General features: G+C 37.7%; 1 protein-coding gene across 3 annotated transcripts in view; it reads right to left on the reverse strand.

Moving 5' to 3' along the window:
• Positions 1–273: 273 nt before the first annotated feature.
• ythdf1 (YTH N6-methyladenosine RNA binding protein F1) overlaps positions 274–16,177 on the reverse strand; it is a 38,544-nt gene continuing 22,640 nt past the window's right edge. Inside the window, exons 5-6 of one of the 3 annotated variants that reach the window (XM_060836378.1) lie at positions 10,298–10,336; positions 274–3,293 (exon numbers count right to left, since the gene is read on the reverse strand). In XM_060836378.1, coding sequence (XP_060692361.1) covers positions 3,270–3,293; positions 10,298–10,336 — 63 coding nt within the window. In that variant the 3' untranslated portion in view covers positions 274–3,269. Of the gene's footprint in view, positions 3,294–10,297; positions 10,337–10,374; positions 10,810–16,177 lie in introns of those variants that run through there. The other 2 variants (XM_060836379.1, XM_060836380.1) reach the window with 2 other exon arrangements.

Genomic DNA, 16,177 nt, shown 5'->3' on the forward strand with positions numbered 1-16,177 from the left:
TTAAAACAATTTTTCAAACTGATTTTTTATGCTATCCCTGGAGGGGTTGGTGACGATTCACCGCTGCCGATCAGCCACTGCCGGTTCGCCGCCAGTGTTTCTCCAACGGGATCACCAGTTTAACCTCAGGAGAATATTCGCCATCGGAAAACATATATATGTACTGATTGTTTCTCCCCCCCCCCCCCCCCCCCCCGTTCTTTCATACTTCTCAGTCACCTTTATTTATACAACATAATCCGTATTTCACCTATTTTTATCAATATCATTTTATTGGTTTATACATAAAAATAAGTTACAAACACTTGCAGTGGCGAATTGTCCTCAGCGGCCAATGGGCGGTGGCAAAGCGTCCTCGGCAGTGAAAGGGCAGTGGCTAAACGGCGGTCAATGGTTCCATTCCGCCTAGGAACATGATTAGTTGTATACCACTGGACTGCAGCCTCACTTGCTGACAGTGCCTATCAGGATGATATATCTCTGCATCCAATGGTTCAATAAAATTAGCAGGCAAGACATTCTAATTCCGTATAGACATCTGATTTCTTACATATATACTACCGAGTAAGATGGTTGTGCAATAATAACGCACACATAGATTTCGAGAAACCTCAATTATCTGAAGGGCACAGGTGGAGAGAGTATTGGTTAATTGAATGCTGGATAAGAGTTTAGCCAAACATTGGGACTTTGAATAGCAAGAAATCCTTTTTATTTGATAAGATATAATTTGGTAAAAACATATTTGTTCAATCAATTCTAAAGGCATTAAAAAGTTTCAGCTACCTCTATTCTAAGTGACCAGCCTTCACGAATATGGATGGTGTTTCCCTTGAGGTGAGTTGGGGTAGATGAAGGATATGAAAAGGAGCAGTGGATTTGCAGCCAAGTCTGATCTAGTTATTAGCATACACGATGTACAGCGATTATGCAACTGTCTGCTAAAATGGTGAGCTTCCAGCTGTCTGCCATTTAACAAACCAGTGTTCACTGGCCAACAATTCTGTTGAGCTCCAGCAAGACTCAGTGCAAACTGGAAGAAAAGCATCTCATTGTGTTTGGGGACCCTGCAGTCTCTAGGACTCAATACAGAGTTCAATAATTTTAGAGCCTCAACACTTTCTTGCATGTCCTTCACCTACCTCCACATCTTACAACATGGACTGCTTTCATCTCAGCATAACAGTTTTCACACACGAACTGTCTCCATTAGAAGGTTTTCTTTACTTCATGGCTCACCATTCACCATTCCTGGGTCTGCTCAACTGCTGTTTTCTCTTTGGGTTCCATCTCCATTTATTGTTTAATACTTGCCCTCCCTCACATGCACCTGCTCACTGTGTTTCTGTAATTCTACCACATCCAACCTTCTCCACAGATTCCTAGAATAATAGCATTTACAATTGCCCTGATGACTTGACAAGTATTGGAATGTGGGATAATAATAGTTAGATGTTTAATTTTGACTGGTGCAGACTTGATGGGCGAAATGATTATGACTGTCAGTCTGCAAATAATTCAACTCATGTTAAAAAATACATCTAAAGCCACTGGCTACTGCAAAGAATTTGGCTCCTGACAACAGTAATGAAGGCTTGCGCTCCAGAACTACTTCCACCCAAAGCATCTATCTGGCAATGTCGAAAATTGCTCAGCTGTCAAGTCCACAAAAGTCGGGACAAATCCAACCTAGCCAATCATCCTATCAGTCTACTTTTAATCAAAGTGATAGAAGTTTCTGACAGTGGTACAATGCAATCTTTGCACAGCTAATAATGTTGGTCAATATAATATTCAAATCAATTAAAATTTTCAGCATTTGCACTTAAATAATCACCCATCATTTTATGGCTCCTAATAGATATAACACAATATCCAAGTTTTCTTTAGATTTTACCTACAGGTTGCAGTATCGAAAGGAATGATACATTAATTGATTTGTGACACTTTTGAACTGATGGATAATAATTAACATCACAATATGGACATTTTCTAAAACATACACCTAGATGTACTTAAGGTGCTCCACTTCGAGTATCACTGAACATATGAGTTAGTCTACTCTCTTTAACTCTTCACTCAATGTGCATTGATCCTCATAAGCTATTTTCATTGGCAAATATTCAAACTCAGTTCCCAAATGCTATATACAATTATTTGACATTTTTTAAGTGGATTATTTCTGAAACCTTAAGATGCTCATTTCAATTGAATTCATGCATTTTGTCCAGAGAACAGAATGCAGTTTTTCCACTCACATGAACAGAAAGAAAACAGAAGACAATGATTAGAGGCATTAAGGACAGATCACCTGTGCTTGCTAAATAGATATTGTTTATTAAGGCTTGTATTCTCCTAGAGGAAAGAAAATCAACCCAATGATGTTCATTTACCTTACAGGCAATATAGACATAACTAAAATTGTCTAAATATAAGTCTAAATGATAGTTTTCTTTTTAAATTGAGGTCCATTTTTGTAACTAGGTTCAGAAGAGTTAATTGTTTTGTTTCTAACGATAGTAAAGTTCCTCTACAATAAACACGTGCAAGTTTCTGTGAACTAAAGCAACAGGCATGAGCACCGTTTCATGCTTTATCCAGTCGGCAGCAATTTCAATGGTTCCCTCATTCCACAGACATACAGTACAGCAAAGTACAGCTTTCGGACAGAAAAAAAACAATCAAAATATTTCATCTCAAAAATCAAGAGACGTTTGCATCAATTTATATTTTTTGAGACATCAACCATCGTTTCCACTATTTGCTCCTACATTAAAGCTCAGCTTTACAGAAGAAAAAAAAAGAAATGACCTTGGGATTTTCATGAGAGAATGCAAATTAACAGCGACTTGAAAAGAACACCAGAAAGCTCAAAGTTAACACACATCACCAAAACTAGTAACGTTGAAAGCATCACATCATCCAATCTACATAAGGCTGATGCAGTAATATTTCCCATTTATAAAAAAAAGAGCTGGATGGGCTCATCTTCATAGGATTGCTAAACAAATGCAGGCTAAAGCTTCAGTGTAACAGAAGTTACCAGTGACTGCGACAGCATTTAGGTGCAAAATTACAAACAAAATGCAGACCAGTCTGGGCAAAAACAAAAACAGAAATGTACTAAAAACGTGATGTAGCTTAATTCCCCTGCACATAAAGATATCACTGGAGCAGAAAGCTTTGATTTTTGTTTTCATTCTGATGCTAGGTCACAGCACCAGGTTTTCAGTTTTTTTTTTAAATTCATCAAGTCAAATGTTTTCTTATCATTTGTTTCGATTCAGGCGCTCCTGCAGAGAAAGAGAAAAGTTATTTTGAGAAAACAATTACAAAAAACTACTTTCCATTAATATGAGGCATTCTGCACTACACAATGTACTAATTCCAATGTAATTAAGATTTTAAACTACTCAATTCACCAATTAAAAAAAAAGTTCTTTTTGGTCAATGTCTTCCCTTTGATTTATGTTTGAGAAATGTGGGCTTTAGTACAAATTCACACAGTTTGAAGTTAATTATTTACATACACTAATTCACAGTATTGCGAAGGCTTCAGAAAACATGCAATTTTCTTTGCCTAAAACTAGTTTACCACAAGAACTTGTATATTGTAGATTGCTGGAGTATTAGTTGAAGAGTTAAGCTGCATTGACTAGAAAGATTATGAATCAAGGTGTCCAGACTCAAAAGACAATGAACATTTTCAGCTAACAATATACCTTAGGTAATGATCCAAAGCCAAAGCTTACTGAAGTGGTTCTCAGGATGCCAGTCCTTTTAAGGATTTCTCAAATTATCAAGTTTGTTTTAGTGCACCGCAGCCATTGTGGCACATTCACACCAAATCACTCCACAGTTCTTAACTAAACCAATTTTTAATACTCATAGTTGGAAGGGTATTTTGAACACAAGGCACATTAGCCCAAAATTGCAAGGTTCTTGTCACACTGCAGGCAACTGTGGTTTACAATTTCAAAAAATGTGCCAAATTCATCACCACATATCTTTTAACTGTTAAAAGGGGACTGAAGGGAAGCTGTGTTGCTAATGAGAGTTCTCACTTCCATTGAGTGGAAGAGTTACAAGAATCAGGTCCCACGGCGAAATTCATAAAGGTTTGGAAATGTCTTGTCCACATAATTAATACCATCAGAAATGTACTGCAGCAGGCTTCTGAAAGCACACTTGTCATTGAAAAAGATTCCAGACAATTTTGTGAAAAAAAAGTTAATATTTAATTGCATTTAGCTCCTGGTTCTTTTGTAGTGGAATGTTTGTTTGTGTAAGTAATATTTGGCAGACTTTTGTAATACAAAATGAGCAACATTATTGCTGCCACACCGCTAATTTCACCAGCCACCTAATTGTACCACCAGCCAAGTTCTACTTTTTAAGATGGAGGGATTTCTGCAACAAAACAGTAGAAACTATTTTTCCACCATTCACAAAGTAAGCCTATCTTGCAGCAGCGGTTAACAAGCCTACATTATAAGGGATGCCAATACCAATATTGCAATTTTGGAACTAAAGAGATTAATTAATGAATATGTTCTTAAACATAATGGAAGTTAAACACCTCATTTCACTTTTTAGCTAAAGCCAACAATTCACTATCTCAGAATAACTATTGGGTTACAAGGGATTTTTCATTTCACTCCAAGACAGAATCAAATCAGTTTCTAAAAAGAACTTCATCTTTCCCAAGCTCCCCAAAATTTGGTTTTCCTCAATTAACTCAATGAGGTATCATTACAAGTAAATAATTGTAAATCAATTAAAATAAGTCGAAGTCAAGGACCTATTGTCCACAATTGTCTTCGTAAAGGAAGAAATGCAGCAGCATATGGTGTATGATCCTTCTGCGAGGAAACATATTTAATTACAGTAGACTGGCAGATAGGTTTTTCAAAACAATAGTTTTTCATTACCTGTACTGCCAACTGTTAACCTCGACTTCTCCCAATGAAACTCTCAACTTGAATGATTAATGTGAAATGGAAGATTTTGCCTTTAGAACATCTTCCCTTTCTAGAACAGGAAAAGAAAAAGAGTCTACAATAATGAAAAAAATTAACACCAAGATGTGCAAAACGTATATTTTACAATGACCTTGGCTCTCAACTTCAATATTTTGTGGAGTATTTAAAGTTTTTAAGATGTCTGTTGTGATGCAGTTGAGCAAATAATTTACGTTAAGAGGGAAGTACAGTCCAGAGATTAACAAACGTAAGTGTCAAAGGTAGCGTGCTCATCAGTAGGAATTGAAGTAGAGTTGCAGATTACTCAGTGGTAGACATTAGAAACAGCTATGGGGAAATTGTGGGCTACAGGTTATGGGGGACACAGAGGTGAAGCGAAAAGTTAAAAGCAAGGTACAGGCTGGAAACAGGGTGATAAAGAATCAAAAGTGGAGGTTGTCAGAATGGGACTGAAGCTCAGATGAGGAAGCCATATTGCCGTTACCAGGATGTTGGTATGGTTACATCAGAATGAGTGACTAAGCAAAAAAGTCATTATCTAGTGTCAGTGGACAAAACAAAATTTCTCCTACGCAGCAGGGAGGTCAGCAACTTTAAAAATAAAGTTGAAGGTCTATAGACTAGGATTCTTCTTCAATAGCTTCAGTGGCTGCTCTGGAGTTAGATAAGGACAAGCAGGGCAAGGAGGAATAAAGGATCAAGAACAGGTCATTCAGTCCCTAAAACCTGCAGCCATTCAATTTAATTATGGTTAATCTGTACCTCAACTACACTGACCTGCCTGATTCAGAACTTTGAGGCCCGGTTCACATTCCATCATAAATATCTAGTTGATGTATAGTCTTAAAGATAGAACTGAGACACCATCAGATACTTTACAGGTGTAAGCTAGTGTTTAATCAATATCTGTAATCAAAAAAAAAAGTTTATCCTTAGTGTTTCTGGCAACACCATTGCTCAAATTGTTTGAAACGCCAATCCAGCTACGTGCCAAGATGCAGCTCAAATTTTAAATTCAAAATTTTAATCTTTGGGAACTGAGTTACAGCTTGTGATCTATATATTTTGATTTTTAATAAAACATGGTCTCAACACTGGGTGAACAAGTATTATAATACTAAATGGACATTCTGAAAAAATGTATTCGCAGGATATAGCGTGGCGATCTAGTGCACTTGTCTTTAAATTAGCACCCCCAGATGCTATAAAGTTCCTGCCCTTTTAGTGTTGCTTGCTTACTAGTGCATTATTTACACCACAATGTAATAAGGAACAATCTTCTGCAGTATTTTCCGCTGGGTCGATACTTCTGCTTTCTTGGAAGTTCGAACAATGGTTCCAAAAACTATGCTACACTAAGTTTAGCTTAGATTCCCTACAGCGTGGAAACAGGCCCTTCAGCCCAACAAGTCCACAGTGACCCTCCAAAGAATAACCCACCCAGACTCAGTTCCCTCTGGCTAATGCACCGAACACTATGGTTAATTTAGCATGGCCAATTCACCTGACCTGTACGCCTTTGGACTGTGGGAGGACACGGCAGCACCGGAGAAAACCCATGCAGACACGGGGAGAATGTGCAAACTCCACACAGGCAGCCACCCGAGATTGAAATTGAACCTGGGTCCCTAGTACTGTGAGGCAGCAGTACTAACCATTGCCCAAATAATCTAAATCAACATCTCAAGTTATTGTTGCTAGTTTAAGCACATTGGCCACATTGACAAGTTGCCTAAACGAGGCAGTTCTGTGAAGAGCTAACTGCATTTCCTGCCTTTCCTTCAATTTCCTGCCTGCCAAATACACTCTTGCTGCTATTGTTCTCTCCTACTGAACATAACTATACATTAAAAAGTAACTACACTAAGTTGCCATTGTCCTCCCAGAACATAGGACTGCTCTTCATGAGAGCGCATGAGCTGGTGGTGGTTTAACCTGTGGCTCATCATGCTTCAGACTAGGGGAGAGATTAAGGAGAGTTCTTCATGGTAAACTCAGACAGTGAAGGATTTGAACCCATGCTGTTGGCATCACCCTGCATTGTAAAGCAATCATCCAGCTAACTGAGCTGATCAACCACCAAGAGATGGGCAGCAGGAAAATAAGAAAGCTGACAAAAGGGAAGACAAAAATATAGCAAAATTGGTGCATTAAAAGTAGCAGCTGGTATAAAACTGGACTATTATTCAGATCTCTTCCTGCTGGTGCCCCAATTCTAACCCATCCAACTGTTAATTTTGAGAAATAGGAATATTACCAGATGCTGCAGAAATCCATTAATTGTAATTTTTTTTCACTCTTCTGGAAGATTGAGATGGGATATTCTTTATCACAGGGAGAAAGAGAGGACTGCAGATGCTGGAGATCAGAGCTGAAAATGTGTTGCTGGAAAAGCGCAGCAGGTCAGGCAGCATCTAAGGAGCAGGTGAATCGACGTTTCGGGCATGAGCCCTTCTTCAAGAATGGCTTCTTCATTCCTGAAGGGCTCATGCCCGAAACGTCGGTTCTCCTGCTCCTTGGATGCTAACTGACCTGCTGCGCTTTTCCAGCAACACATTTTCAGATATTCTTTATCACAGACTACTGCCATGACCCAAAAAACACAATTCTCCTTTACCCCTAAAACAGGCAGTTATAGATCGAAGTACTACAAAACCTTTCACCAAAAGAGGAAATGTGGCCTGAGTGGTCGCTACTGGCTGAGCAATGCTTGCGACATGCATCAGTCCCGAGTGTGTCTACCATCAGTTTCCCTTATCTTTCCGGGAAGCTGGAAAGATGTGAAAGTACAAAGTAATGTAAGCCATCTGAAAAAATTTTTGTTGGTACTACCAATGCATATATGACGTATACAGAATTACACCAAACATATTGTGCAATTTTGCTATGATACGTAAATATATTTAGTAGAAACTAGGAACAAGTCTCAACTGAGGGAAATAACTATTCCCAGTCTCCACCTTGGCACTTGGCTGGAATGGAAAACTACTGAACGACGATTCCTTTGTTGCTCTAGATTAAGTTTTCTATTGATGCTTACCCGAAGTCTTTGAAGCAAACCTTGAAGAGGATGAGGACTGATGCAGCGGCTCTGATGCAGCTCAATCTCCCTGATGCTTGGATGACTGTGGCTTCATAGGAACGGTGGCTGGAAGGGGAAGAGGAGCGGGATGACTTTGAGCACTTGCCAGCCAAAGGCAAGTCAGACACTGATGCTTCAGCCATCTTGGACTTTTGACTTTATGCATTACTTTGAACTAAGGGTTCTTTCTTTTACTGTCCTCAGAATCTTTGACAATGCAATACTGGTCAAGAAGTAGGCAGCAATCATGATCACCAATGACAGGGAAGACATTGCAGTGAATTAGAAACAAGAACCAAATCTCATGCCAAGCGTCAAAAATGGACATGGCACTATAAAGTATTAAGAATTTAATTCTGTCCAACAGCAATGGGAGAAAGAACTGAAGAGCAACACATTGTACACTATAGAGGTCACAAAAAAATATAATGGGCCACAACAGGAATAGGCATCCTAAAATCTCCTTCCATGTGGCTTCGGATCATTACCAAATTTTATGGAAGAAATAAATGGAATTTTTTTTAAAATTAGTCATTGTTTCTGTACTTCTACATTATTAATGAATAGGCACCATAACTAAAGCAGAAGGTAACTACAGAGCTACTTAAATGTTGAGAACACTAAATGCCACATCAGTACCAATTCTGAATGACCAAACATAGACCAGTGAAAACAGCATGCTGAATAACTTGAATGATAAAATTCAGATGCAACACTTAAAGATAAATTGCACTGACAGTTTTCGCTAAAAACGTACGTGTTCTGTATTTTTAACACATGATGAATGCACATGTAGTTCCATATTGAATTTAATATATTGCTTACAAAATCACCTTACATTTAAAATTTTACTTGTGATAAGAAGAAAGCACAGAGTCAGAAAACATTATATCTTGTTTTTATTTTAAGCTTCATAGATTGAGACAGAGCAGGGTGAGAAGTGAAGCCAGAAAATTCCAAAAAAAAATTCATTAAGCATGTTGAATGAAGCAAAGCATGGTTCTCCGACCATTCTTCCATGAAGCTAATCTCCAACACGATTGTCATTGAGGTTACATACTCAAAGACATAAGAATGCAGCCCTTAATTTTGAGCACAAACAGAATAGTTATCTTACCCTCCGCTCAACATTCTGCCTGAAAATTCAGAAAATTGCCAAATAGGAAATTCTAAGCAAGAACGTATATCTGACTTTGCAATGTGGAGACCAAGGTTATTCTGATTTATTGTATGGAATGGATTTAAAATTACATACCATTATAAGCACACAAATGGCATGACAGTTCACCAGATATTAATGTAAGGATTAATTTGTTTAAAAAAGCTACAAGCAAAAAAAGTGTGGCTTGTGTGATTAATGAGAGGTCTCAACTTTCAACAAGTTATTTTGCATGTATAAGCAATCTTCTTTCGTATTTTGAAATACCAATTGAATCTGGATGTAGGTTTGCTCACTGAGCTGTTTTCGTCACCATACTAGGGAAACATCTTCAGTGAGTCTCCAGATGAAGCACTGGTGGTGTAGCCCACTTTCTATGTTTGAGAACATATAAATAGAAAGTGGGCTTCATTCAGAGGCTTACTAAAGATGTTACCTAGTATGGTGACAAAACATCTGAAAATCAAACCTTCCAATTCAGCGAGCAAACCTACATCCAAAACCTCAACCAGAGCTACAAATCTTCTCAAAACTCATTAATAGCAATTGAATGTTTGGTTTTATCATTTCATTGTGGGATAGATTTACCAATTTACAGTTTTTGTACCAAATGTACTCATATGCCAGCTCCTTTTTGTAATCTGTGGTCAGAATATTTGGCAGCCACAAATACCAAGGATTCAGCTCAGTCACTCTTAGTGACTTTGTCAAATTATTTGATCTCTATATTCAAGTGTAATTGGCTCCATCTAGTTCCTATGTATTTCTGATTCTTTTTCTTCATTCGATGCCTCTAGCCCAAATGACTTGGCAGTTACTGTCTGTCTATCTTCTACTGGAGTTGAAGATAAAGGAAAGAAAATTTGAGAACTATGTGGCAGAAGTAGTTCAGAAAATGTTTATAAATAGTAACAGCACCATCTTATTTACATGGAACAAATTAGCAAAGCCAAGATTAACAAAATAGTCACAAGATTCTACTGCCAGGTCTGTGTATGATCAGTCTTTTGATTTCCATTTCTGGGTTTACATTTTTAAAAAATTTTTACAAACTAGTCATTTCACTATATTTACCTGTAAATAATGAGAAGCCACTGGCAGAGAAATTTTGTCCTAGAAAGTTAAACAAAAGGAATATCTATTTGAGAATTTTTTTAAAAAAAACATAGCACGTTACTGTTGTCATACACAGTAACTTCACCCACCAACAGGGGAAATGGCAATTATACTTGCACAAAAGAAACACAAATTTCCTATGCCAAAATCAAAGTACTCAATTTTGTTTAAAACAATTAGCTGCATTTGTTGGTTCAGATCAACAAAACTAAACAAATTTTATCATTTAATACTGTTTTAGTTAACTATTTAAAACTGACATCAAATTGGTTTGCTGTTTGTCTCAAACTCCTTTCCCTCTCCAAACTGGTATTAATCCTTGATCAGAATGGCTACATCAAGTTCAGTCCGTGCTCTCAATCGGTTCATCCAGCAAAAAGGAGTTCCTCCCTCAAATGATCTAGCCAGGACTTGTTTGCTGACAAATGTGCATGGCAAACAAGCAGAACATCAGCTTAGAGTTCAATGATCTAGAATGAAAAGGACAAGCATGCGCCAATATCAATCTTAAATTACTTTAATGTGTGAAATAGGAAAACTATAAACGTGGCCAAAAATTATTTATCGAATTGGTACTAGTCACCAAGACACACTTTAATTTACTACACAATCAACTTAGGACAAAGGCACTTCAATCTTAAAAAAAACTGGAGTGTCAATAAATGAATCTGGAGATCTTGAAGATAAATTGAAGACTTAAAACAAAATAAAAATGATTTAGCAAAACTGGTGGATATTTTATGTATGAATTTTCTACAATGCAGAACGTTTTTTTAAAAAAGGTGTTTTGAAATACAGAAGCACTTTGAATGTCAGAAAATGCAAGGACTTTTACTATCCACCATCATATAATTGTGCTGTCATCATGGCTGTGGCTAGCAACACCGCCTTTCAGTGAAGCTTACTTCTTGATTACACTTCACTGTCTGGCCCACCACAAAGTGGCCTGGTGGTAACCATCATAAAAATCATGATTTGCCCTCTCTCTCTTTTTTTTTAGATTAGATTACTTACAGTGTGAAAACAGGCCCTTCGGCCCAACAAGTCTTCTACTTTATTTGAGAGTTCCCCTCTTCCAAGCATTTTACATTGCCCCATCTTTGCCCTGCTCTCAAAAATTGCAACTTTCTACCTTCCCCCGGAGCATCACATTGAGATTCTCACTGGTTTACTCTCTCAGGTCAGACTTGTCTCTCCGGATATCAATTTCCATTTTAACTTGTCTTGCCCTTCTGTCATTGTTCAACTTCACTCTCCATAGAAGCTCTCTTACCCATATTCATACTGATTCTTTCAATTTTGCCATTTCATGTGGACTTTATCTGAATACGATATGGTTAACTTTAGCAACAGCATCCCCATAACCATTTCAACCTACTTCCTTCATGCCTTGAAATAAACTTTAATTTCAAGTTCAAATAATTTATCCTACTCTTAAACACTCCCTCTGCTATGGCCCTCATCATTAAGGAGTGCAGGAACAATATTATCTATGCAGTATACCGAACTAGTTTAGCAATCCAATCAAGAGCTAGCTGGATGTCCTAAAGCACTTTTGGTTCTGTATCAAAACTATCTAATTCTGAAGTATGAGTTTGGAAAGCAAATGTAACAAGAGCTTTGCTCCACTAAACCTTACCTCAATCAGCTCAGGGATTCCTTCATTTTAAGATTGTTACCATTCATTCAGTTGCTTCTCATGCTTTCATTACCTCACCAAGCTGAAATTTCCTGCCTCATGCCAAGCTTACAACATTATCTGGTTTCTCTTCTAACTGCATACATTACCTCTCCATGCTAACCTAACTGCACTTCCTGTTCACTGGAATCTAAATGACGACAATTTTCCCTCATATATACAGCCTTTCCTTGTTATTATTAGGCCTTAAGAAGGGTCAATGGACCCAAAACATTAACTTTGCTTTTCCTCCATAGATGCTGCCAAACTTGAGTTTCTACAGGAACTTGCGTTTTTATTTCAGATTTCTAGCATCCGCAGCTCTGTTCTATTTACACAAGTTTTGTTGAATGGCTCCTGTACTACCTTGCAATTGAAATAGTTCCACCTTCAAGAACCATCCTGCTCTTTTAGCATTGTCCCCTTATCAAATAATGAGGCCTCGATCCTGCTTGTCACTGAAAAATGATTGCTGCATCTCTAACTTCTTCAACTCTCCAAAGCAAGCATCCTGATATCTCCAAATTTTATAGCGATCTTTTCCAATATTCCATATTTAAGTCTCTGCAAATTGGGTTTCCATACCTACCACCGAAATGCCGGTAGTCACAAATGGTATCCTTGTCGACTCCAGATGTAGTCTATTATTCCTCACCTCACTTGATTACATCGCAGTTTTTGACACTGCCTACCACATTGATCTACAACCCAGCTCGTCTGCTCTCCAGTTTAGCGGCACTACTCTCACTATTCCATTCTTGATTACAATTATTACAGCATCTCAAACAACAGCTTCTCTTCCCACCATCACACCATTTCTGGAGTCCAACCATCATTTATCCTTGTCTCATCTATGTTGATAAGTAGAATGCTGGAAGAACACAGCAAGTCAGGCAGCATCAGGTGGTGGTGAAGTCACCGTTTCAGGTGTCCTGAAGAAGGATCACATCAACTTCACCACCTCTTGATGCTGCCTGGCTTACTGTGTTCTCCCAGCCTCCTGCTGGCCTCCCTTAGTTATATTAGCAAGAGGCAAAGTATTACTTACAACAGTTCATGATACTAACTCTTCTCCACCTCTCTCAATTTCTGCAATGCAGCAGCATAATTATGACAACAATTCCATTACCCAGATCCAGATGAGCCAATTGACCCCTTAAACACTGGGAGGACTAAAGCCATAATCTTTAGGCCTAGTCATGTGTCTTGTCACTGACTTGCACGACTCTCCAGTGAAGCAGACTATTTGACCATGAACTTACTTGCAACAATTCTCTCCTTATTAAAGATATGAAAATCTTTCAAAATGTCCACTACCCAACCTTCAAGCATACTGTCTGCTGAAACCTTTATCAGCACCAGTCACTTCCAGACTCAATTGTTCCAAAGCTGCCCAGAATCCTCCATAAATTTAAGCTTCTCCAAATACAATTGGTATCTTTGCCTGGTCTTATCACATCATGGCCCATTCAAATCATTCATTGACTTTGCTAATCTAAATCAGCTCAAAATTAATGAAACAATATTTTCAAATTGCGAACTTGTATTCTTTTTGTGGAAATCCTTTCATAACTTGGTCCTTTCCCATTTCTGCTACCACCTCCAGTAGTAAGGCCCTCCAAAAATTCACTAATTCTTCACTTCAGCTTTATTTACATCTAGGCTTTAAACTCAATTTCCACTCTCTCTCTTCACACTTTCACTCTTCCTTTTATGAGTTACCATAAAATCCCAATTCATTGTCCAAGCTTTTAGCTACCTCTCAGAATGTCTCATCATCTTTGACTCAATTATAGGAGCGCCTGATTTTGGATTGCAAAAGTATATCCGTGAGATGGTGTAAAAGTGCCCATTATTCTAAATCAAAATTTGACTGAGTCTTCAATCAGGAAAAAGAAAATGTAAGAGATTTCATGTTAAAAAAAATTTGCTATAACGTTTGTTAAAGCATCCTAATAAAAATTGCTATACATGCATGCATTTAATTAAAACAGGATTACACATCAAAAATTGAAACAAGAATTTCATTTTGGACCCAGCCAAGGGTTGACAGAAGTTGTACAACTCTGATCTTAGCCTAATCAGGCCAGACTGGATTTCAGACATACCCAGAACCATATATTACATTTAGTATGCTCCATATGTTATCACCTTTATATTTCAGTAAAACTTCACAAAGGACATTGTTATTTTTGATTTGTAATATCAATAGCCTTTCCAAATCAGTCTGAAGGTTTTAAGAACCAACTAATATGCACAATTGCAGCAATAACCTTCCTTAATGCCTTTCTGCTGCTTTGGTGCAACATGGTTTAAATTAAGGTCTCCTATTAAGCAAAACAATGCACAATTTGCTAAAATAGAATGAAAGTTGAATTGAAAATGAATTTAAGCATTGATAAATCAAAACACAAGTATCATTGCTCATTAAAATAAATACCCATTTGGCCAAATTCACATAATTGAAAATAAGAAACTTTAAATAGTATTTTAGCTACAATATATGCTACATTTGAAGCTGTCAAAATTAATAGCTCAGTCTATACAAACACAAACTAAAGAAGTGCAACAGTGTCTGCATAGAAATCTGGAATCTAGCCTGCTGCTAAATTTAAAATTGCTGTACAAGACTGGACATTCACCATGACTACCTTCATGATAGTCCAGTAGTGCAAATCTGAACTGCATACCTTTCATAAGGCCTTGCTTGAAAGCAATGGGGGAAAAAAAACAGGTCCCTATATTAAAAAAAGGATGCTCAAGCCACCCCAGTACATTACTGCCTATGCCATAAAGGTGATAATCTGTTTCAAATCCACTTCCATAATGTAGTCAGGTATATAAGACTTAAAAAGGCAAATAATAATTTTAGTAATTGATGTAGAAAATGTTAAATACTGAATTATGCAACGATTGGAAAAAAAAATTGCCACTACTGGATGCAATATTATGGGGAAGGATCCAGTGTAACATTTCATATGAAATAATTCCATCTTTTAGGAATAGGTTGTAACTAATGAAATCTTACAGAGACAGGCAGACATTCAAACACAAAGAGATGTGTTTTACAAATAGGGAGTGAAAATGCTGTCAGAGCATATCAACTAACAATGCTTCATAAGAGTACTCAGAGACCAATCACTAATACACAGTCAGCAAAAACGATTTGCAAATGCACACTAACCACCACCATGAATATGAAACCACAGCAAAGAATAAGCCATTTAGCCCCTTGAATACCCACTGTCACTCAACTGGATCACAGATGATCTATAGCTTAATTTCATCTAGTTGCTTTGATCTGTATCCCTTGATAGCCCTAATGTACACAAAATCTAGGTCTGAAACTTTTCAGTTGATCTTGCTTCCACAGGTTTTTGGGAGATTGCCAAACTTCCACTGCCCTTTGTATAGTAGGAATCCATCTGGTAAACCCTGTTGCACTCATTCATAGCCTCAACATCCTTTTTCAAATAAGACCCAAACTGCACACAATACTCCAGATGTAGTCTTACCAAGGTCTTGTACAATTGCTGCTTGTGCACGCTAATGGTCTCATGAAGACTAACATACCGTCTGCCTTCTTTACTTGGCTGTAATTACTTCTAAACTGCTGTACAAGAATGCCTAAGTCTTGTAGTACCTGCACCACCACCACCGCCCCCAATCTATCACCATTCAAACCATGATCTGCCTTCCTTTTTCTGCTACCGATGTAAACAACTTTACATTTATCCACATTCCACTTCATGCGTCATGTATTTAACCACTCATCCAACTTGTCCAAATCACACTGAAGCATTTCTGCAAACTCCCACTCGATTCGGTCATCTGCTTGCACTTATTATATTTAGCTCCCTCATCTAAATCATTAATATATTATGAATAGCTGGTGGTCCGAACACTGATCCCTGTAGTACACCACTGGTCATTTGCTACTATTCAGAAAAAGACCAACTTATTCCTCATTTTTATCAACCAGCTCACTATTCATGTAAGTTGCACGACCTTCACAAACCCATGCATTTTAAATTTACGCACTAAGCTCTTACATGAAACTTTACTGAAAGCCTACTGAAAGTCAATTAAACCATATACGCAGCTCCCCCTCGTCAATTCTACAAGGCACATGCTTGAAAAATTCAACAGATTTGTAAAGC

The sequence above is a fragment of the Hemiscyllium ocellatum genome, chromosome 15, assembly GCF_020745735.1.
Source record: "Hemiscyllium ocellatum isolate sHemOce1 chromosome 15, sHemOce1.pat.X.cur, whole genome shotgun sequence".
Taxonomy (NCBI): Eukaryota; Metazoa; Chordata; class Chondrichthyes; order Orectolobiformes; family Hemiscylliidae; genus Hemiscyllium; species Hemiscyllium ocellatum.